The sequence below is a fragment of the Podarcis gaigeae genome (genome assembly GCF_964106915.1).
Source record: "Podarcis gaigeae genome assembly, chromosome: 6".
NCBI lineage: Eukaryota > Metazoa > Chordata > Lepidosauria > Squamata > Lacertidae > Podarcis > Podarcis gaigeae.
In genome coordinates, this window is record NC_139682.1 from 46,710,131 (window position 1) to 46,734,133 (window position 24,003).

The 24,003-nt window shown below is 48.1% G+C and overlaps 1 protein-coding gene across 2 annotated transcripts in view; it reads left to right on the top strand.

The window, feature by feature from the left end:
• The first annotated feature begins 6,534 nt into the window (after nt 1-6,534).
• The window catches only part of LOC310847451 (chemokine-like protein TAFA-5), a 29,235-nt gene continuing 11,766 nt past the window's right edge, over nt 6,535-24,003 (top strand). The window contains exons 1-4 of one of the 2 annotated variants that reach the window (XM_083745265.1): nt 6,535-7,111; nt 12,993-13,039; nt 18,422-18,574; nt 21,732-21,859. In XM_083745265.1, coding sequence (XP_083601391.1) covers nt 7,026-7,111; nt 12,993-13,039; nt 18,422-18,574; nt 21,732-21,859 — 414 coding nt within the window. In that variant the 5' untranslated portion in view covers nt 6,535-7,025. The remainder of the gene's footprint in view (nt 7,112-12,992; nt 13,040-18,421; nt 18,575-21,731; nt 21,860-24,003) is intronic. The other variant, XM_083745266.1, reaches the window with a different exon arrangement.

The window sequence follows — 24,003 nt, forward strand, 5'->3', positions numbered from 1 at the left end:
CATCGATTTGTCTAATCCCTTTGGGTGGTGATTGGTGCCCATCACTGCCTTCTGCTGTGGGAGCAAGTCCCATAGTTTAACTGTTCTGTATGAAGAAGTACTTGTTCATGTTCAGAAACTTTTATTGCACTAGCCAATGGCCATGCCATTATCCAGAAACATCAACAGTCACTAAATATACAGGAAAACCACAGCCAAATCTACTAATATTCTATGTTACATAGAATAAAAAAAGTACTTTACCTGTCCTGAATCTTCCAACAGGCCCTGGAGGAAGGCAGTATACACAACATAAATTTAAAGCGCCCACCTCCCAAAAATTCTGGGAACTGTAGTTCAACCCTCACAGAGCTATAATTCTGAGCACTCTTAATTACAGTTCCCTGTATTATCTGGGTGTTTTGTGATTTAAGCTTGCTTTGAACGTATGGTGTACCTGCAGAAGTGAACAATCAGATATGAAGCAAAGATTTAAAAATGAAAATGAAAATACGGTATTTCATTGTTTGCATTTTTAATACAGTTCACAGACTTTAAACACATTAGATTGCCTGTCTCAATGTTCTGGTAGTTCTTCAGTCACCACCATCACTAGTGTACCTTTATACTCAATTTCTGGCAAATCTTTTGTTGTTGTTGCTGCTTCATAAATATGAGGGATTTTGATCTTCATCCCTTACATGAAGGAGTTCTATAAAGTTCAAACACCTTTCCATTTCATCCCAAAGCAGTGGCTGGAAAGCGAGCACCTCATTAGTGGTGCTCTTTGTGCTTTCTTCCTTAACTGCGAAACAGAAAGGCTTCTCTGCCTTAAGGTCAGCACAAAGGACCGAGTTCAGGTGTCAAGTTTTGTCTGGGAAGAAGATGCAGCTGGGAGATGCCTCCGAGACCTGTCGCCTGTGAAGTCAAACCTTTCCGTATCACAGCAACCCAGCTTTAGACTACCTCAAAGTTGTGAAGGGAGGAGTGCTTGGGGGAAAGGACCCCTTTGAGAAAATCAGGTCAAAAACACACTGAAGCCGCTCTGTAGTTCCTTTCCCTGCCTTTGATCTGTTCTCCACCAGCTCCTTGAAAAGGGTTTATTTCCCTTTGTGCCTCTGCTGCCCTATTTTCTCCCCTGTTTAATTTCTCCCAATTGACTTTAATTGAGATCTCATTAGTAACTTTCACTAGTCTGGTAAGCACTTTATACCGACACCTCTCTTCCCCCGCCAATCCCCACTGCTGGGTTGGTGCCCAGAATGTTCCCGCTCCCTCCCTCAGGCTGGATGGGACAAGATTCCTTCGGAAGCAAGGCGGGGGGGGGCAGTAACTTCTCACCAAGGGACAGGGAGCATCAGCAGCCTTTGAAAGGAAAAGCTTCTGGGGGAAAATATTGCTTTCACTTAAAGGCATCTGGCTGGGAAAGAAGAGCTTGCACAAATCCAAGAGGCCACAGCAAGTACTGCTGGAGATAAGGAGATTCTGATATTATTTCTGTAGTGCAGGGTCAAAACTTGACAGCCTTTTACTGGCTCCCCTTTGCTTTCTCATTGAGTGTGTTTGCCGGGCTGGAATGGTCCTTAAATTCCGGATGGAGGATAGTGAGAGGCATGTGAGTGGTGTGCATTCAAAAATCAGCCTTATGTAGAAACGTAATATGATTGCTCCATTTGTTCTTCCATCCACCTTAACCTCTGGCCCCACCTGCCACTCTCCTGTGGTTCCCGAGAAGGTTTCTCAGAAAGGAATGTGGGGCCTCAGGATGAAGAAGTTTCTCCATCCCTGATCAGTGGGGCTCCTAGAACTTCATCTTCATCACCATTAGTTTACAGAAGCATGGAAAATATACTAGGCACTGGAAATCAATGAAAACCTTCCCTGCCTGCATAACTAACCCCACCCATCATAAAACAGAGATAATGATGGGGATGGCGGCAGCTACACCTAATACTTGCTTGGAAATATTCATCTGACAAAGCAGGCAATTTATTAAAATGTTTCATCGATTCAATAAGGCCGCAACACACACACACACACACACACACACACACACACAGTCTTCACATTACCACAGTGAAGTTGCTCTTTGCCCCCCGCCCCATAGCACATTTCATAACTCTCCCCCCCCCCAGCGTCTCACATCAGCATGTCTTTGTTAGTGTCATATTTGTTGGGGGGGCACTGATGGGTGGGGATGTCTTTACCCCGATGCAAAGGTGCCCACACCTTGGCTAGAGAGGAATTAGGAATGCCTTAAGGACTTGCAATCTGTGTGAAGCTGGTCTGAGAAACGTGTGTGTCAGAAACAGCCAATTTTTATAACAAAGTAAAGGATACATATGCATTGTGGATACCATCATGGGAGCATGGATTAAAAACCCACCAATGGAGATGCAGTGAGTGCAGGGCACAGTAAACAGGAGCATCAACACACGCACACACACACACACACACACACACACACTGTCTGCATTTTGGTCCCAGTCCCATGAAGCTCTGGCCATTCTTAGCTCCTGATGAAAAATCGATGGGAGCCTAATGGATCTTGGTGCATTGCCCCTTGCAAAGAATGCCTGCCCTGACAGCACCCAACAATTACTCTTTAAGCAGGACTAATAATGCTGACTTGTGCGCCGGCTCCTTTTCAACTCTGATATGGTTGCCTTCCTTATTAATATTATCAGGTGCATTATGAAGACAGAGTCTCCCAGCTTTCTGGTGCTAATAATAGCCCCGGCTTCACTGGACAAGAGAGTCAATAACTGTAAGCTGGAGAGCTTATCTGAGGTGTACTCTCCTGCATACAAATCTCATTTAAAGAACGCCCAGTGTCAGTAAACAGTTTTATTACTGACTATTTATATTGGTTTCCCTTTATCCCCACAGATCTGATGGTAAATTACCCGCCCGAGTGCTATTCATTCAGGGCCCCTCATAGTTAACAAACCAGTCACAGGCACTGCTGTGGTGGAACACATGTATTGATTTCCCCCAAATCAAAGGAGAGGGCCAAGAGAGAACGCAGGGGCTTTTCATTACAGTAGAAGCCTCCAATGGCGAGGGAGAGGCTCCTTTTGCTGCATTTGAATGAAGGGAACTAAATTGTTGTACAAGTCTTTAGAAGAGTGCCTTTCAACCCAGGAACGACCCAAAATTGGAAAGAGCAACGAGAAGCAGCTCTGACAGTTGAGCGCTGGAGGCAAGGCGGTGTGTCTAGGAAGGGGAATGATGGGACCCAAACAGATACTGTTGTTTAACAGCAGGGATGGAAAGTAAAAAAAAACAACAACTAAAAAATAAAAACCTGTGCTGCACATCTTCCATGATTCTGACCAAAAAACAAAACAAAAAGGAATCCTTCCAAGAGAATTCAGCATCCTAAGTATATTATTTTAAAAAAGGGGAGAAAGGGCCAGTCTTTAAGAGCCAATGTGGTGTAGTGGTTAATGTCGATGGAGCCAGGATCCCACTCACTCACCCAAGATAACTAGGGGTGCTTTAAGACTTGATTATTGTACATTCATCCTGATTGTTTCCAAAGAGATTAGGTGACATTGGCTATTTAGTGAACATTCAGTCTTATTTGTAGGGAGGCTAGATGATGTACATCAAAGCAAGTGTTGTCCCACACTTCCAAGTGCATTTTCTCATCACTTTCCTTATTGCAAAATGTCTGATTTTGGGGAGACTCAAGATTTGCTGTGCAAGACCTCATAATCAACTTTAATTGTGCAACCTGAAGTTGCCACTATGTGACTGAAAATGGTGAGAGTCTGTGAAAGCACCCTCTGTGACCTTGAGCTAGTCACCATCTCTCAGCTCAACCTACCTTGCAGGGTTGTTGAGAGGATTAAAGGAAGGAAGAAAAACACGTGCACTGCCCTGAGAGAGGATATAAACATAATGAATCAGAATGTGAACACAGGTCTGAAAATGTTTTAATCTACATGTTGTGACATGTCAGAAGGTTGTGCAGGATTTCCAGAAGAAACCAGGATCTGATCAGGATTTCAGGGGATGGGGGAATACACTGGAACAAGGGGGTTCATCCTATATTATGTCAGACTACTGGTCCATCTGGTTAGAACTGTTTACACTAATACAGGAAACCTCTGGCCTGCAGACTTTTACTGGTGGTCCACCAGACTTCTTAATCTGCCCTCCTGGCACTCTAGGTAACCCGCACCCCTTTCCCCCTCTGCAGCAAGCTGGCAATATAGGAAGAAAATAAAGCTGCCAACCAGTCTTTACCCAAGCCTGGAGTGCAACTTCTATCAACCCCAGCCAGTATGGCAAATTGTCCTAGTTGCGGTCCAGAGTATCAGATTGGGGAAGGTTGCTTTACACTGACTGGCTGGCAGCCACTCTTCAGGGTTCCATGCAGGGGGTTTTCCCGGAAATACCCCCCCCCCCGCACACACTTCTTGCCCAGCCTATGGAAGCAACCCAGATGAGAGCGAAAACACAAGTACTACTTCTGCCAGAGGCAGCCACAGCCGTGAGTGCGGTGGCCGATTCCTGCATAATCTGCCTGCGTGCCTGCCTAGGGCAGCGAATGCCCCCATGGACGCCTTAGGCTAGGGCATGCCAGCAGCCCCCAGAGAACTGGAGAGACCTCCGTGGCTGCCAAACACCCTCCTTTTGGGGAGGTCGCTTGGAGCCCAAAGGCAAGTCAGCCGATTCCCCCCCCCCCAAAAAAAATCTCTAGCTAGATCTCCTCGCTCGCTCACCGCCCCTGGCGCCCGGATCCAGCCCCGAGCTCCGCCGAGCACAGCGGAGCAGGCAAGCCGCACAGCTCTGGAAGCAGCCCGCCCGGCATCCTGTCCCGCGGCTTCTGCGCATTGTGCGCGGCGGCGTTGGTTTCCGCAGCTGTCCCTTCGGGGGCAGTACCCGGAGGCCACCCCGGCCTCGCGGGGAGCGGGGTCGCGGCAATCCGGCGCCGATCCCACGAGCGAGGGAGCCCGGCGCGAGAAGCCGAACCGCTCTCGGTGAGCGCACGGCCAGCCGCCCTTTCCAGTCCCTCCATACTTGCCCGGGATGGACAAGGAAGCGCAGAAATGCGGCATTGCCTGATCGCCCGCCCCCCCCCACCCTCATGCCCTGCGGTTTTCACCTTTCTCTAAGGGGAGGAGGAGAGGGGCGCGCTCCCCGCTTCTAAGCCGGACTCTCATCCGGCCTGAGCGGAGCAGCGAGCGAGAAAAGGCGCCGCGCGAGCGAGGGAATGCGGCAGCCCGGCGGCGGCGGCGAGCTGATCAGGTGGGCAGGCAGCGGCTCCCGGGCGCGCGGCGAGGAAGGGGTTAAGCGGAGGGAGACACTCCGCCAAGGAGAATTCAGAGCAGGTGGTCTCCGTCTGGGAGGGCGGCCCGCGGCCAAAGGGATAGGCAGGCGCTGCCGCCGGTGCCGCCGTTTCGGGGCGCCAGGCAGTACAGGAGAGCTCATCGCCGAGAGAAAAACTTTCCCCGGATCTTTTTCTCCGCACGAGGAGGAGGAAGACGCAGGCACTGCCCACCCCCGGCTGGCGAGAAGCTGCCGCTGCAGCAGCAGCAGTGGAGAGAGGGGGGCTGATTCTCGCGGGGATCGCCGGCACCCTGCAGGAGCAGGAGGCGGAGGAGGCGGCAGCGCGGCGCGGGAGCGGAGAGATGCCCCTCGGGGTGTCTCCGCGGGGGAGTCCGGAGGCGCTTCTTCCCGCGCCGCCGCTCCGGCCTGAGCAAAAGTGAAGGAGGCGAGGCTCCTGCCGCAGCCCTCGGTCGGACTCGGCTTGGCGCCGGGGCTCCTCCGCCACAGGGAACGTGCCGCCCGCTCCTGCTGCGGAGAGCCGGGAAGTCTCTCTCTCTCTCCCCGTGCGCGCGTTTGTGTGGCGAGGCCGTGCTGCGTCGTGGAAAAAGAGAAGGAGGGCGGTTATTGCGAGCCCCAGCTCCGGATCTTGCTCGGGTATCTTTCTGTGTATGCACATTTGGAACACACACATCGGATCCCTCGGATCGACTCGTCACCCCTCTTCCGCCGCGCGCGCGCGCGCAAAAACACCCCGACAGATCACGCCGCGAGCCGACGGCCGGGTCCTGGGAAGGCGCCCTGCCACAGGTAGCCGCGGCGGCCCCGCGCCTTCGCCGGCACGCTTGGAGGGAGAGCTGCGACGCGCGTCCACACCCGGAGTCGCGCGTTTCCCCCCTTCCCCCAAAGGGTGCGGAAGCTTCTGGCTGAGGACCCCCGCCCCGCGCGCCCACTCCCGCCGCATCGTGCCCACCCCCACCCCCCGTGCTCTTCCTCGCATCCCAGGATGAATCGTCCTCCTCGCGCGCTGGGGAGGCCGGCGGAGCAAGCGGCGGCGCAGGCGAGGAGCCGATCTGCTCCCGGGTGGGCTCTTCTGCAAGGAGGAGAGCGCGCCGCCGCGAGGGTTTCGCCTGACCAACGGCGCCCAAGTGCTCGCAGGAACGGGCGCAGCGCCTGCTGAATCGCCGAGGAGCTGAAAGACCCGGAGGAAGTCCGGGGAACCGAACTGCAGGGCGGTCGGGACTTGCACCGGCACCCGGGAAAGGGGCGGCTCCCCCCGGCTACGACCCCGGGGATACTTTTCAAGCGACTCATTGGGTGCCCGTCGGGTTTTGGAGCGCCCTCTTTCCCAGGACGAGCGGGGAGGCTGGAGTTTGGGAGATAGCACGTGAAAAAGAAGACATTTCTCTCCATCGCCACCCCCCACCTCGGGATCCTGTGAGAAATAAGACTTATGGCGCTTCTGGACTTCGGGATGAGAAGCGCCGGATCCTAAAAGGAGCTCGTTGGGGCCTCTGTAAAGTAGCAGTTTGAAGCTGCGCCCCCCCCCCTTCAGAAGCCTGATGCTGCTACTGCCTGTCGCTTGGCTCTGCTGTGAAGGGAATGCAGCTGTGCTCCAGGCACAGCTGGAGCCCCACTGTGCCAGGAAAACACCCCCCTGGTAGTTGGATTGTGTGAAAGTCTGGATTTAGGGGGTGGAGAGGGGGCACCACCCTCTTTGGCCCATCTGCTGGCCCATCTGGGAAAACCTCTATAAGGATGCTGGCCGGATGGAGAGAGCTGTCTACAGGGATAAGTGCTACACTTTGTTGCCTCCTCTTCTTCTGGCTCCTGTATTCTCATCCACCCAAGGAAGGTACGTCCGTGCCCATTTCATACACCACTTCGCCACTTCACCTTATGGCCTTTGCAGAGAGTGCAGGGAAGGGGCTTCCCTTATTCCGCCTTCAAGGCTATGCACAAATGGGAACCCTGCGATGAGGCTGCGGTAATCTAAATCGGGATCATTGCCGCTGTCTAAGGTCCTGAGGGTTATCCTGGGGTTGCTGGCGAGGAGAACATTTTAAAACAAATCTAAATGCCTGCCCATTTGGCCATGATCATCCCTCGTTTATTTAGGTTGGAAAGAGCAAGCAGAACCAGAAAGGCACATAGGGATTTGGACAGAAAGGCCTTTCAGGCATCCAAGACTCCTCTGATTTTATAAAAGCACCTGGTAAGCTTCAGGCCGGTTGGTATTTTGAATCAGGGAAGATGTAGGCCACCGCACCTACCCACCCTGGCAGAATTGCTTTAAGCACATTACATATTCCGCCCCCCCCAACAAACCAGTCCAAGTATGGGCACAGAAAACAAAAGCAAGCAATTGGAAGTTAGCTGAAATGCTGTGCCATAGTGGCACCCAGGTTATCCAAGGGACACGGCCTGGGTTACCTTTTCACAGATGAGTTACAGAGTCCTTTCAAATTAAAATCAGGGATCAAGGCTCCAAGAACACATTTGGTCATTCCACTAACCTCTCCTTTTATAAAAGGCTACAAAGGCAAGAATGAGGAACTATTGACCTCACTTCCAACCCATCCCAGGTCTTCCTTCCCTGGTCTCTGTGGTCATCTGAAGAATTTAAATTCCAAAGGCATAAGACACATTTCCTATGGTTTTTCCATACAGGAGGCAGCAGGGTTGAATAAAAGAGTAAACAGCAAATTCTAAGGCTTTACTTCTGTGCAAAGTTGTGTGGGAAGAAGGCCCATTGAAAAATGAGGGCCTTCAAGCCGAAATTTGTAAGCTCAGTCAAGCTACATGTGCAATAACAATCCTCCTGGAAGGAGATTTAAGCAGCAAGTTTCTCATATCTGTAAACTGCTTTGAGGTGTTTTTTTGTTTTTTACAATTGAGCAGTTTATAAATTTTATGAAATAATAAATATCTAAGAAGGATTCAGAACTTGAAGAGCCAAAGATCAGGACAGAAGAATGGTGGTCATAGCAGGGGCGTAGCGTGGGGGGTGCAGGGGGGCCGGCCGCACCGGGCGCAACATCTGGGGGTTTGGGAAATCCACGGGTTAGGGGGCGCAAATCCATGGGTTAGGTGGCGCAAATTACTTGCCTTGCTCCGGGTGCTGATAACCCACGCTACGCCACTGGGTCCTAGCCAGGAGAGAGACATTTGCACTTGACAAACACACACATAAGAGAAACCTTCATGAAAGGAGAGATCTGGAGGACTTTAGTATGGCTGTTTAAATCCTTATCTGAGGCTGTAACCTTTTATACCAGGAATGGGGAACCTGTGGCCCTCTAGTTGTTGGAATATCAGCTCTCATTATCCCTGATCTTTGGCCATGCAACAACTTTTGGAAGGCCCAATGTTTCCCATCACAGCTCTAGATGCACAAATCTGGGAGTAAGTCCCACTTACCGGTAATTCAGTGGACTCATTTCTGAAGATCTGCACATGGGCATGCACAATGGACTGGATTCAACTCAGTACTCCTCCCAAGCAGAAGCTTCCTCTAGCACAATGCGACTTTCCACTCCTCCTTGTGGATGCCTCCTGTGACCCTCCCCAAAATGGTTTGAGGCAGGAGAACCCCCAGAACAGGGAAAGGAGAAGGCAGATCATTCCACGAAGCAAGCAGAAATGTTTTCACTAATGGAGCCATCTGCCTAGGGCTACACTGAATTCCTCCTTGTGACTTCACATTCTCTCTGCATCAAACTAATTTTCTGTGCCCACCTTGTTTAATGGGGGCAGTTCATGGCTGCTGTGTTGCTCTTAGCACACTAGGTAATCTCCCACTGACCCTTTCTAGTGGGCTGAACAATTTTGCCTAGCAAACCTTTACTGGAAGGGCTCAGGTCTGTTGGCTGCTAGCTACTTTGAGCAGTACTGCTGTGGGTGACAAGTGACATGACCACGTTTATTGCATGGAGTTTGAAGATTGATTTAATCTGATACTTGCAGTCCAGTTGGAGAAAGTTTTAAAATTTAGGCCGAGTAGCCCAAGTAGCAAGCCATGCATGGGAGAGAAAGCACCTCAGTCTAAGGAAGAGGGGTTTTTTGCATTGTTGGTTTTGATTTAGACATTTGATTTAGACATTGGCTTATTTCTAGGATTCCATTTCACTTTCACGATTAAGTACTTCAACATGCTCAACATACACTTAATTGCGATGCTTTTGGAGAGAGAAGATGAACAGAGAAAGGAGCTTGTTTTTGGAGTAAACACTAAGGCATAGGGATATGTGACCTTCAGGACATGCTATCTTAATATATCAACCCAGTTTCATTGATATTTGGTTGCTGAGATGCATCATGGAGCTTGATCAGGTGATGGGAAAAGCTTCTGCTTGAGCCCATAGGGAGCCAGTGCCAATTGCAGTAGACAATACCAGACTGGCAAATGGTCTGGTCTCCTTTAAGATCAGGTTCCAATCCTGTCACTAGCTTTCACTTGTGATGCTGAACACATCACTTTGCCACAACTGGGTCTCTTTCTGCAGCCCAAACACAGTGACCCTCAAACTTGTCATTCTTATCTTTCAGCAGAGCTTATTTTTTCTGGTCCTAAAACTCTTCAGTCACAGGTAGCTAATGTGGTACTAAAGTAAAGGTAAAGGTACCCCTGCCCGTACGGGCCAGTCTTGACAGACTCTGGGGTTGTGCGCCCATCTCACTCAAGAGGCCAGGGGCCAGCGCTGTCCGGAGACACTTCCGGGTCACGTGGCCAGCGTGACAAAGCTGCATCTGGCGAGCCAGAGCCGCACACGGAAACGCCGTTTACCTTCCCGCTGGTAAGCGGTCCCTATTTATCTACTTGCACCCGGAGGTGCTTTTGAACTGCTAGGTTGGCAGGCGCTGGGACTGAGCAGCGGGAGCGCACCCTGCCGCAGGGATTCGAACCGCCGACCTTTCGATCGGCAAGTCCTAGGCGCTGAGGCTTTAACCCACAGCGCCACCTGCTGTGGTACTACCCCCTACTTTAAGCAAAAGCTACCAGTGGGGAAAGGAGGGAGGTCTGCAATGAGTGAGGTCTCCTTGAAAGTCCCATAGTCCATTAAATTTGCAATTTTGGTCCTGAAAGAGATCATTTTCCAAAGGCAAGAGCCACCTAGGCCTGTGTGTGGTTGGGTTGTTAATGAGAAACTAGTTGCTATGATTTTCTGCACTCAAGAGAATGATATATCACCTCTTTGACTTCCCAGCCCACTTGATTTGGTATTTGTTTGCAGAAGAGTGCCCTGGAGACAGCTGGTTTCTAAAACTCTTTACAAGGCGCAAGCCCACAACTTTGGGAGAGGAAGACAAATGCTTTGTTCATTTGGCTTCCCCCCCCCCCATGGGGAAAAGACCCACCCATGTCCACCATTAATAACTCTGTGGTTCAGTTTTGGTTCGCTCAGGGTCCCATTTTCAGATGATAGCTTCTAAGGGGAGTTCAGTTTTCCGAGTTGGCAGACATCTACCAGAAGAGGAACCCAATGTCTTCCTATTTTCTATTTTCATTTTGACTTACCACAGAAAATCCTAGGCATGTTTGTATCTAAAACACTCCACATAAAGCATCACTGAGTAATGAATAGGAATTACACAAGGAGTAGACTATTAGAAGCAGTTGGCAATTTGCATGGGTAGCTGATAACCAACGTTTCCTGGGTCCCCCCCTCCTGTGTGTGCAAGATCCACTGAGCCTTGTTAAGTAACTGATTTGTTGCCCTTGGTTTCCCCCAACTTCCTTTCCCCCAGTTTACGCTGTGTAACAAACAGCTCTGCAAGCCCAGAAGCTGCAGACAAAACCCTGTGCTGATGTTTGCTCACCCAGAAACATAAAGAGCACTGTCAGCGTAAACGCTCCACCGAGAGCTCCCAAGACAGGCCTCCTGCAAACCAGGATGTGAGGGGTACTTTGCAGATCCATGTGGATCCATAAATAATGTCACAATTAGCAACTGAAACCAAACATTTATGCAATAATTCAGTTGATGCAGCCTCAGCCAGTCGAGCAGGAGCTATGAGTTCAGTGCTGATCACCCGCATGCAAGAGGCAAGACACTGCCAAATTATCAGCTGCCTTGCCAGAGCCCTAGGTGTGTTATAGGCCACAAGGCCGGTTGCTGCACAGCTTCTTTCACTGGACAGTTTGTAAAGCAGCTAAGGTGGAGATTGCTTGCAGTTCATTGCTATGCCTCCATGGCAAGGAAAACCGAGTGCTGGGATGTGTGAGTGTGTGTACATATCACACACAGCCCAAACAGACTTGCTTTTAGATGTGCTGCATAGCGAAAATTCTAAGAAGAATCTCATAAATCCAAAACTAGCTATGTGATTTTTGCCTGGAATTCAGCAATAAATAAAACAGATGGAAGCAGCATTGATCCATAAGAAAGATTCTGAAATCCACAGTTGGGCAATAGCTTAGGCGGACCGAGGAAAACATCACAAAGCAGAGCAAGTGTTTTGAGTTCTTCAGAACTCTTCGTTGGCTGGATGTTAAGCAAAATGGGCGGAAGAGTAAAAGCATTAAGGAACTCAACTGGCTCAATGTTGTAGTTGTAAAGTCTGCATTTAGACTCAGTGGCAAGCTGAAGATTGTGGACTGTATTACACCCCATCTAAAACAGTATCGTAGCACTTTAAACAGGGATGGCTTCTCACAAAAATTCCTGAGAATTATTATTTTTTAAGTGTGCTGAGAGACCCCTATTCCTCTCACAGAGTTAGCATTCGCAGAGTGGTTTCTCCAGCAGTCCCTTTCCCCAGGGAACTCTGGGAAATTATAGGTCTGTGAAGAGAATAAGGGGACTCCTAACAACTCTCAGACCCTTAACAAACTGCAGTTCCCAGGATGCTTTGGGTGAAGCCATGGCTGTTTAAAGTGGAATGATACTGCTTTAAATGTATAGTGCAGATTGGGCCTTTCCTGCTAGGTCATGAGTGGGGAACTGGATCTGGCGGGTGGGCTAGATCCTTCCTTGCCCTGCCCCATGACCCTTCTATGACCGGTGGGCAGGGCCACCCAACTGTCAGTCACCTGACCTCATTATTATGCCAGGTGTCAAGTTGAAAGGGCCTTGTCATTGATGGGCGTCAGAGGCATTGTCATTCAGTACCTCTCGACTGACGGGTGCTGAGAGATATATTTGTGAAGTCTCTGAGCGGTTTCAATACAAACCTCTTGCAAACAGGCTTCAAAGTACAGTCGTACATCGGAAGTCAAACAGAATCCGTTCCGGAAGTACGTTTTAATTCCAAAATGTTTGACTTCCAAAACGCAGCTTCTGATTGGCTGCAGGAAGCTCCTGCAGCCAATCAGAAGCTGCAGAAGCCCTGTTGGATGTTTGGCTTCCGAAAGAACGTTCGAAAACCGGAACAACAACTTCTAGGTTTTGGTCATTTGGGAGACAAAATGTTCGACCCCCAAGGCATTCGGGAGCAGAGGTACGACTGTAATGGCAGCCAGTCACGCATTTACCTTCCTTACACCTGATGTCACATAAGATGACAGGCAAGTGGGCACTGTTTGGGGGAAATGGCTTTGTGGGCCAAATTAGGACCCTTTCTGGGCCTCATTAGGCATGTGGATAGAAAGTGTCCCACTCCTGTTTTAGTCTAACCTTAATATACTGTGACAAAGAATCAACAGCTTTGGAAACAAAATCAGGAAGAGTGACAATGACTGCTCATTTCCCTCTAATACAGTCTTGTTCAATATGTGCCATGGTTGTGTTTTTCAGGGCTTTTGAAAGTTCGCAAGACCAGGAATGCCTCCATTGCAAAAGAGGTTTGCTCTCGTAAAATGAAATATATGCTGTGTAAATGCTTAACTCTGCTCCAGTTTCAGTCGAGAGAGACTAAAGTTTGTTAGTTTATTTCAGGAATTTATCCCCCACATTTCAGTAGATGTCTCAAAGCAACTCACGTACAATGTGTAACATTGAAAACGTGTATTGAAACATCAGAACAATATTCATAGTGCAAAGGTCTCCTGAAATAAAACCATTTTAACCCAGCTTTTGAAATTTAAGCAGGGATGGTGCCTGCCTGATTTCTAATGGGAGGGAATTCCACAGATGTGAAATTTAGAAGAAAAAAGCAGAACGTTCCAGCAGAATTGTCGTACATGACAAACTACACAGGGATTTAATGTCATTTCAGCATGGTGCGGCAATGTGTGAATTAAAGCTCCTGCTTAATGCCTTTTTGCTTTGAGCAAACCATACTTCATATGTTGTTCGAGCTTCTCTTTGATCAGCCAAATAGGTGGTGGGTGGAGAGATGCCAATAAAATCTCTGAGTCAAGTGTAGACCCAAAGCTAAAATTTGCTATTTTTGGCTTGCCATTTTACCCAAGGGAGATAATAAATATTTCATGCTTGCTTTAGATGAGTTGCATGAGGGTTTGTGAGTCCAGTTTAATGCAGATGTAGAGAGATATACACAAGTGCTAACTGTTGAGTATGCTTACAAATAGGGAAAAAAAATATATCCAGAGATGGAGAAATGCAGCTTCCCCTTCCCCCAGAGCTAGCACAGAATAGGAAAACCATGAAGTGAAGAGATATTATTCCCCTCACCTCTATAAAGGATCAAGGCTTGCTTTTGTGGCCAATATGAGATCTGAACCAGGGCCTCGGAAACTCTTAACCTCTTTATCAAATCAGTACTAAACTAGTATTGAAACTCAGCAAAGCATCTTCCATAAAACGAGCAGTTCTCCACTTTCAGTTCTCCACTTTCATTATAGATTAAGTAAAGGGTGGGCAGACTTTAGGTTTGTGGGATCTGATTTCTTTTTTAATAGACCCCGAAAGCTGTCCACCAATCAGAGCCAGGTGCAAAATACCGGGAAGGTGGAGCCAGCTACAAAAGGGTGGCTCAGGCAGTGGAGCCAGTGACCTATTGCCTCCCCATGAGCCATCCAATGGGATGATCCATGTGTAGAAGTCTGCATCTGAAACACTACAGATCAGGGACTCCTAACAACCTAATAGTGGGGAGTCTTTTTGTTCCTTCTATTATTAAACAGCTGGAAGCCAGAAAACCTTGATGTGCCTCAAAATGGCAAATAATCTAGTAGAGCCCATCACTTGAAGCCTATGTGGTGGGATGGAACCTGACTTCTACTTTCCTGGAGCATAGGTAAGGTTGGGCCTGCATGGTTGCATTGACGAGAGCCAATCCAGCAGTCCTGATGATGCAACCCTGTTGCCTTAAGCTCACCACCACCCCAGCCAGGTAGGCAGCAGTGACACCTGTTGCTACTGTTGTCCACTGCTGCTTTAGATGATCTGTTACTCTCTTGGTGGTCTCACGTGTGATGTGGCTGAGGGTTGGTGCATTAAGGCTCCTTTAGGACAAAGGGTTGCTATAGACCATTTTCAGATCCCTTTCAGCTCCACAATGCCATATCAATTCATGTGAAGATAAAGAAGGATGTAAAAATGAAATGCATTAGTAGAGCGATGTTGCTGAGACTCCGAGGTGACAAAGCATTCCATTGATATTAAGCAAATTGGGAGAAAAGAGCGTTCAGCAATTAGCGTACCCAGAAAACTAGGGAACCGGGTGTTAAAAAGCAACCATTTTTATTCCAGAAAGAATTAGCTTGGAATAAATTGTACCGTCTGTTTCTACTTTTGCAATCACTGACATGGATGATAATTGCCTTTCTACACTTTAGGGCATATTTCTGAGATCACAGAACATGGCAGCTATCCCTTAATGTGCTTTAATCACCTCTTTGCTCAGGCAGTTAAAGAAGTTGAAGCGTTTCCCCCTCTTTCTTCCTTCCAATCAATATTTTCCAGAGCGGTGCCTTTCCCCCTGTTTTATTTCCATTTTGATTTGTCCCTCCTCTCTCATTGTCCCTCTTTCCTCCCTCCTCTCCCCCCCTCCTTTTCTTGATTATAATACGTGCCAGGGACAAATTCATTACTTCATGGATGAAGAACCTCAGGCCCACATGCAGCTCTCCACACTTAGCTTCTTGGCCCCTGAGGTTCTTCCCAGGCCACATGCCCCCTTCCCAAACCACACCCCTTCCCAGCCCTCCCATACATACTCCGTGAGTGTTTCTGCCAGGCAGAGCTCTTACCTTCCTTGCCTAGACGGATGATGGATAGAGATGCATATGTGTCAAGAAACAGGTCCACGGTACAAAGGTAAAACTAGCATTTATTGATGCATCTACTTTTGCCTGTCACCCTGCCCGCCACTGGCCCCCTGGAAGGCTGTCCAGAAGGCAATCTGGCCCTTAGGCTGTTCCCCCACCCCTGCACTGCTTGAAAGATAGCAGGTAGCAGGCTGGGGTGCCTAATCACAAGTAAACGTACTTTCCTGTAGGCATGCCTCCTTGTTGCTTCAAGCGACAGTCTTAAAAGGGGCAGCATTCCTTGCAATGGCTGCATAGATATTGCAGGACACATTGCTGGTAGCTGAAGCAGCTTGCCAAGTGGGGCAGGGCTGCAACAGTAGCCTCCTGGCAGCAGCATGGCTAGGAGGCAGAGTAAGACCAGGGCTGTCTGGATGAAGTGGTGTAGCCAACCCAGCGCTCCTGCTGGCAAGCCTATCTCATTCACAATGTTACAAACAGTACGCAAACTGAAACTCAGCCATCCTTCAAAATCCGCACTTCTTCATATTTTGCCAGGCTGTTCTCCAGCCAAGAAAGGTGTACAAAAAAAAGAGTATGCATTAGAATAAAGTGTGGATAAAAATGCATATGTGAAAATAGCATACAAAAATTATAATGTCAGGAAAAATTGTGTGCACTGCAAGGCAAATTTGCCTACATACATTAGAAATTTGCACTGAAATGCTGCTGCATTCTCATGAGGACTTGTTTTTAAAAGATTATTCAGAAACTGATGCAGGAACATGAGGAACTGAATGTGGAAAAACTGGAAACTGAAAAAAACAACAACCTGAAATTGACAGATTTCCCCATCTCTATCAAGGGGTGTATCCAGCATCTGTTTGAAAAGTTGCTTACAAGCAAACTTGTAAGACGTGATGGGTAGGTGCAGACTCCTTAAGACTTTGGGATGTCTACTGTGGGTCCATGACTGGCTGCGATATTTGGCCCATACCTACTTTGCAATCAGGAGCCTGTGTTTTGTTCATCACACTTTACATTCAGTTGGGCTGTGAGAAACACAACCACTGTGTGAAACGGCTCCCTCAGCCCCATTGGGTCATGGAAACATCCTAGTGTGAGTAACTTGTGGCACTTGGGTATGCTGACGATAAGGAGTTATTTAAAGCAAAGTTACTATGAGTCTGTTCCCTGCTGATGTCAGTAGCACTGAACAAGCCAGGCAGGATCAGTCCCCAAGTCCTCATAAGGAGGAAAAGGTATAACAGAGCATGCAGCAAGGTAAATCATACCCAGTGAATGCAGTTCTAATAGAAACGTCTCAGCCGCTCACATCTACTTATTCAGATAACAAATAACTCTCTCTAGGAGAGAGAGAGAACAGGGAGCTGGAGATTGAATGTATATATTACAGTCCAAATAAATATGAAAAGGCTGTTGCATGTGCCGGTATAAATCCCAGTGATCGCATGCACTTCCGTCACATGAATGCCACTGAAGAAGATGTGAGGAAATGAGAAAGTGGTGTTGCCCATCTAATAGGGAAGCAGAGGGGCTTTTGAACTTATTCAAAGGGGCAGGTTATAGATACAGATATGTGGAGATACATATCTTAAGTATATTATATTCAAGGCTCAGGGAGAAAGTAAAAGGAATTCGGACAGACGGTAACACAAGAAGTAACAACAAGGGGCTTATGAGCCAGCAGGCCCAGTATTTGTAGATCTGCATTCTGTTTCCCTGCTCTGGATAACAGCTGATAGCGCAGCAAGCAGCAAGAAGAGTATATAGAGATTGAAGGAAACGGTTGGAACATGCTGTTATCAGGGTGGCCAGGCAGGCAGGTAGGAAGGCCTGCCTGCCGGCCTGCCCAGGTAGATAGGTGGCAAAGACAAAGTGGAATCCATAGGAGCAATCTCTTGCATGCTTGCTACACAAGCAGCGAGTTTGTGTGAGGCCAACCCATTTAAATGGGAAAAGGTGGATGTGAGGGTGTTTTGCTGCTACCCAGCCCCTGCGTGGCATTCCCTGAGCCGAAAAGTGGAGAGAAGAACAAAAGGGCTTTGGGAAGCCCTGTGCTGGCTAGAGGTGGCTCTCCAGGTAAACACTTGGGTGCATGGCTGGCAGTAGTCCCTGCTTTGAGATCACAAGCGCTTTACAGCAATTGTAAAGGAGGTAAAATCTTCTGTTGAATGTCTGGGTTCAGCTTCTCATCTGAATTTCACCCCCTGGACTGTTGGCTCGTCTTTTCAGCCTCGTATATAGTGTAAAAAAAAAAAGTGTGATTCTTCCAAACTTCCAAATTCCATCCCCAAGGGGACTAGTGAGAGGAGGAATGGATTTAGCATGTTGAGAATCTAGTGCAACCACAAAGCTTAGCTATGCAAAATGGCTGAATTTGGTCCAGTGACTTGGGACATTGCTAGCTATCCTATGGAGATAGGCTGGGTTCCTCTCAGCGTCAGGGTAACCAGGTTGCTGGAACTGTACAGGCCTGGTGTAATTTTTTTTAAAACAAACAAACCATTTTTTATTGGTTTCTAAAAATAATAATACAAGAACCACTTGTAAGCACTTATCCAGCAGTACATCTAATGATGTTCATTCTATCCGTTGGCTCTAGACGTAAACTTACATATTCAACAATGAAACATAATGCTTAACATAACCTCTTCATTGAAAATATTGAGTGACTGGTACAACAAAGTCTTTGGTCATTAACATACTTAAAGAAAGGGATTCACATTAGAAGGTGTCTCTACTCTCGGCATGTTTTTTATCTTTTTGGCTGATTGCCAAAACGGGAAGATGCAAAACCAGTAGAATCATTTTTGTTTTCAGTGAAAAAAAGTGTACGCATATGCACAAAAGTGTTTCACGGGGAATGGTTGCATTTGAAATGTAGCGTGTGTGTGTGTGTGTGCATACTCAATTGGCGCTGAGTCATTTTAGGCTGCCTCTTTAACCCGAGAGGCCTGACTCCTCCTGCCCTGCTCTGGCAAACAGGCTGCATACTTCTCCTGTTCGGCTGGGATTAAGTCTGTCTCATTTCCCAATCTCTCACTGCAGGAAAGGAGCTGGAGGTGGGGACATGTGAAATCACAGCATTGGACAGAGATATGAGCCATCCCAAGAGGATGATCGCCAGGCAGACAGCGCGGTGTGCTTGTCGGAGGGGTCAAGTGGCTGGAACAACGAAAGCAAAACCTGCATGTGTGGATGGTAAGAGAGCAAGGTCTCCTCCTCCCTCAGTTGATTGTTCCAAATATCTGTGAATCAGGTCCATCAAGGAATAAGAACATCTTTAAACGTGGAAAGAAATGTTGAGGCTTTTTGGTGCTCTCCTACTGATATACATCACAGTCTCTGTGAACTCTCCAATGCTAGCAGGGACTGCTGTCTTTCCCTCCACTCTAAATCTATAGGTGTCTGCTAGGGGTGCTGAAACTAACCAGCTGAGGTTTTTCTAGTCAAAACTAAGATCCAATAGAGTTATAAAAAGAATAAAGTTATTACATTCAGTTTTGGTGAGGAACCTCAAGCCTGTGGCCCCCAAGCCTCTCTGTCTGGCCTCAGGGACTCTTCCTAGGCCACAACCCCTCACCAGCCACCTCTCCTACTGACCTTGCTTTGCAACCCCCTTGAGTGTTTTTGCCTGGCTAGAATGTGTCCTTGATAATGCCTCATGCTTCCCACTTGTGCCTTTGGCCCCACCCACAACTAGCCTGCTGCCTCAGGAAAGTTGCCCAGAAGGGAAAGTGGGTCTCAGGCTGGAAAAGGCTCCTCACCTATGGGTTTGGACTGATGTGCAGTGCCGCTCCATCTGCGTGCTTCAAGAGCCCCCTCTCACTCTGAGGAGATACATAAGCCCTCTTCTGATAAGCATGTTGTTGTAAAGCAGTTATCGGTGCTTAGCATTTCTAGGTGCCCGCCTGAAGAGGAAGCCCATCTCTTTAAAAGCTCTGCAACGAAAGAAGAGTGTGCAGCTTCTCTGCTTCTCATTCTGTTGCTCTGCTTGTTCACTGTTCCCTTCTTTTCCATCCACCACTAGAAGAGTTTGGATTTGCCATCCCGCTTTATCACTACCCTAAGGAGTCTCAAAGCGGCTAACAATCTCCTTTCCCTTACTTCCCCACAACAAACACTCTGTGAGGTGAGTGAGGTTGAGAGACTTCAGAGAAGTGTGACTGGCCCAAGGTCACCCAGCAGCTGCATGTGGAGGAGCGGAGACACGAACCTGGTTCACCAGATTACAAGTCTACCACTCTTAACCACTACACCACACTGGCTAGGTAACCTCGTGGGCTGTGTGCTATAGGGGGTGGGATATCAGATTGTTTGAGCGGTTGCGAAGTGGAAACAAGAACAAATACCAACGTTGGAGGAATGGAGAACGAAGCTGATGGACTATGCAGAACTTGATAAACTGACTGGGAAGATTAGGTATCAGCAAGATCAAAAATTCATTGAGGACTGGGGAAAATTAGCAGAATACTGGGAATAACAGAATAACGTTAGTGGCATTTAGAGAAGCTCTGTAACAGAATAAGAAATATTGTAAAAAAGCAAAATATAAGAGGGGGGTAGGTATAAAGGCAATACCAAAATTTGGAAATGTGTATTTAAAGAAACTAGAATTTGAATGATTGGCAGAGAAGCTGAAGGAAGTCAAAAACCGAAAAGTTTAATACAAATTGTAATGCGGTATGAATGTATGGAAAACTAATAAAATATATATTTTTTAAAAAAAGATTGTTTGAGCGGTTGCACTGCTTCTTCTTCTCTGCTGTGAGCATCTGAGGAGACAGAGGCAATCTCTGGGAGAAGGGCCACTCACTATCTGTGTGGAGGCTTTACTGTGACTTAAAACACTGGACGACAAAAGTTCTGAAGGAGAGAGTAAGAGAGAGGGGAGCAGAGTTTATCCACACTTACCTTTTGCCCTGCCCTTTCCAGGCAGAAGTCTGCACCTTAAGGCTCTGTGCTGAGCAAACATCAACTTGGATTGAAGTTTGCTCCGATTGAGCTTTAAAGAGTGGGTTTCCATGGGGAAAGCTCTGAAGCAGAAAGAAAAGGGGGGGTGCTTGGACACAGAGCTTTAAATTGCGGGCTGTGCCTAGAAACTAGAAAGAGCAGAGGAAAGGTAAATGTGGATAAGCTGGGAGAGAGAGAGAGAGAGAGAATAGGACCTAGTGGGCAGGTCCTGAGAATACACTTGCTGTTGCTGATATCCATTAACTAGAGTGATCAGAAAAGCTTTAGCCTGTCTGGGGAGAAACAAGAAAACCTCAGGGAAATAGCCATGTGTTTTGGATTCTGAGACTGAGGGTAACCTGGTCTTGAGCTGCACGGAAATGGTTTAGCTCCACAAAATCATTACTTTCCCATTCTAGGAAGCTACTTGATCATATTTGGGGAGCTACTGTGTAAAAACAAAACAAAAATGCACTGGATTCTCTCTTGAACCTTAAGGCCTTAAAAGAAGCTTCCCTGAGGCTGTGGCGTGTGGGCATGTGTTACCTTGTGTTGTAATGTGCTGAGATTGTGCAACAGTGACATGCTACCTAGTGTTGCTATGCGTGTGTGGGAAGGTGTCCCCCGCCTGTGGGTGGGTGTTTGGTACATGTGGCGAGTATGAGGCTATTCTGAGCTCACAGGTGGCCTGTTTTCTCACATTCGGGGGTGTTATGACCACATCATAAAGCTTCATAGATTTGATCCACTCTCCCCTTTCCCCTCCCCTCTTCCTTTGCTTTCATTTCCACTCTGTTTCCCCCTTTTCCTCTTCCAGTACTCTGTTTCAAAGGGCCTTTCTCAATGATGAGCAAAATACCGTATGTCTTAACAGTGCCAGGTTATGCGTGCTTATATAGAAGTAAACCTCACTCTATTTAAGTAAGTAGTTAGTATGTGCAGGCATGCTAACCTGTTTTGTGGAATCCCACTCCCATGAAATGGAGGAGGTGATCTCGCTGGTGGGGAGAAAACAGACTCATTTGGGAGGGCAGTTGGTTAACTGCACCTTTGTCATGGTGCAGTGTAGCACAATGGTTAGAGTGTTGGGCTGCAACATGGGAGAGCAGCACTTGAATCCCCACTCAGCCATGAAGCTCATGTGTCATAATCTCTCAGCCAAATAGCAATGTGGTGAGGATAAAAATAGAGAGGGAACACCCCTTTGAGCTCTTTGGAGAAAAGGTGGGGTATAAATATAAAAATAAGTAAAGAATTGCAGTATAAAATTGACATATGAAAAAGCCCAAATCTCACGTTTTATCCATGGTTCTTGTTAAACCTGTGCTTAATTTTTGTCCCTTTTTGCCTCTCTCTCTCTCTCCATACTTTCCTTCCTCCTTACTTCCCTGGCTACGTTCGGCAGCCCAGATCATTGTCAACAAACAGTGGTGCGGAATGGAGCCTTGCGATGACGGGGAGCAGTGCACTTTGTTAATAAACCGTTCCGGCTGGAGCTGCACTCGGCAACTGGGGCGAATAAAAACAGTCACGGTAAGCAAACAACTTCCTCCTTTGGGGACTGAGCCATGGCAAGGGAAGGAAGGAGGGAGGAAGTTGCCGATAGCAGGGGCAGGATTTTTGCTAGATGGCATCTTGTGAAAAGAGAGAAGCAGCTTGTGAGCCAAGAAACTTCTTTTCGGCCCATGGCAGATCTGTACTGGCTGCAGCAACTGTGTTCTGCCTAGAGCAATTCTGTAGGTACCAGCTGTGCAGAAATACCACAAGGCGAGGTCTGTTCCTGTTCTTTGTATCCAGACCCTTTGGTGTAGCCATTTTCTGTCATTCTAAGAATGCATGGAGAATAGGGATGTAATCTGATTCTTGGTACCAAGGTATGGGGAAATCTTGCAAGCAAGACTACAGGCCAGTTAGAGCATGGGTAGGCAAACTAAGGCCCAGGGGCTGGATGTGGCCCATTTGCCTTCTCAATCTGGCCCGCAGATAGTCCGGGAATCAGCGTCTTTTTACATGAGTAGAATGTGTCCTTTTATTTAAAATGCATCTCTGGGTTATTTGTGGGGCATAGGAATTTGTTCTTCTTTACCCCCCAAAATATAGTCCCGCCCCCCCACAAGGTCTGAGGGACAGTGGACCGGCCCCCTGCTGAAAACGTTTGCTGACCCCTGAGTTAGAGGCTTGGCCAGCTCATAGCAAATTTCACCAGCATTCCTGGTACGGAATACCGTATTTTTCGCTCTATAGGACGCACCCGACCATAGGACGCACCTAGTTTTAGAGGGGGAGAACAAGAAAAAAAAATCTCCCCCTCTCTGCTCAGTGCCCCTTCAGTGAAGCAGCATAGAAATGGAGCCCCTTCCATTTCTCCTCCCGCCTCGCTGAAGGGGTGCTGTGCAGCTCTCTCTCTGCTGAAGCCAGGAGAGTCTTGCTCTCCCGGCTTCAGCAAAAGGAACCAGAAGCCTTTGGAGCACAGTGCGAGGTCCCACTGCACTCCAAAGGCTTCAGGCGGCTATCCTTGAAGCCTGGAGAGCGAGAGGGGTTGGTACGCACCGACCCCTCTCGCTCTACAGGCTTCAGCAAAAGCAACGTGTAGCCTCTGGAGCGCAGAGGGAGCGCTCCCTCTGCGCTTTGGAGGCTTCGCGTTGCTATCACTGAAGCCAAGGAGCCTGCATTCGCTCCATAGGACACACACACATTTCCCCTTAATTTTTGGAGGGGGGGAAGTGCATCCTATAGAGCAAAAAATATGGTAAATAGTGGAGGGGATATCGGACTGGCCTGCCCCAACATCTCCTTTCCTTCCCACGTTGTCTGAAGGAAGATTACATATGCGTTTGGCTGAAGATGCTCAGAAGGGTTCTGTGATCCAGAACCATGCCCAGCCAGTGTTCCCAGCCACAAGGAGCGTTTCTAAGCACATCCTGGCATATAGATGAAGAATCTCCATCCATCTTGTCTTGGGTGTGGCTGGCTGGGATGGGATGTCAGAGGCGAGGCTGGGGTGCATTTATTCCCACCTGCATTCTTTGAACTAATTCAAAAATAGGATGTGGCTTACCATCTAGATTTTTGAGAATATTAGCCTTCAAAACACCATATCCAGAGGGCTCTTTTAGAGCGAGGGGGTCACTATATGCGCCATCACAGTGGAGCAAGGGAGGAAATGCTGGGAAGCAGAGGATGCCTGAAGCGACGCTCAGCTTTGGCAGAATATGCGGTGCTGTTTCTTCCCGTTTATCCTGTGAGCACAGGGAGGCATCGCCTGCCCCTTCTGCCTGTGGGGAATCAGCCTAGCTAATAGAGTTGGTACATGGTCCACGCACGAGGGCTTTGCCAGCTATTAATATAACTCACTTGCAGGGACCCACATCAAGCAATTTGTTTTGTTGAGTTCACTGCAGGCGCAGGAGGGATTGTGCTCTCTGAGGGCCTTTTAAAACGACTGCTGCCTAGACAGGTAGAGATGGATTTGGGTGGATCTTAAACAAAGCTCTCGGCGGTGCAGAGAGGGAGTAATAAGGCCTGCAAAACAAAGGAGCTCCATTTTTTCCTCCATGCAAGTTGACAGCAGAATAGTAAGAGTCCTGGATTACTTCCTTGGCTTTGTGCTGGTGTGCTGCAGTGTGGCTTCAGCAAAAATGAATGTGCATCATAGTTAAAGCTGGTTCTTCTTTATT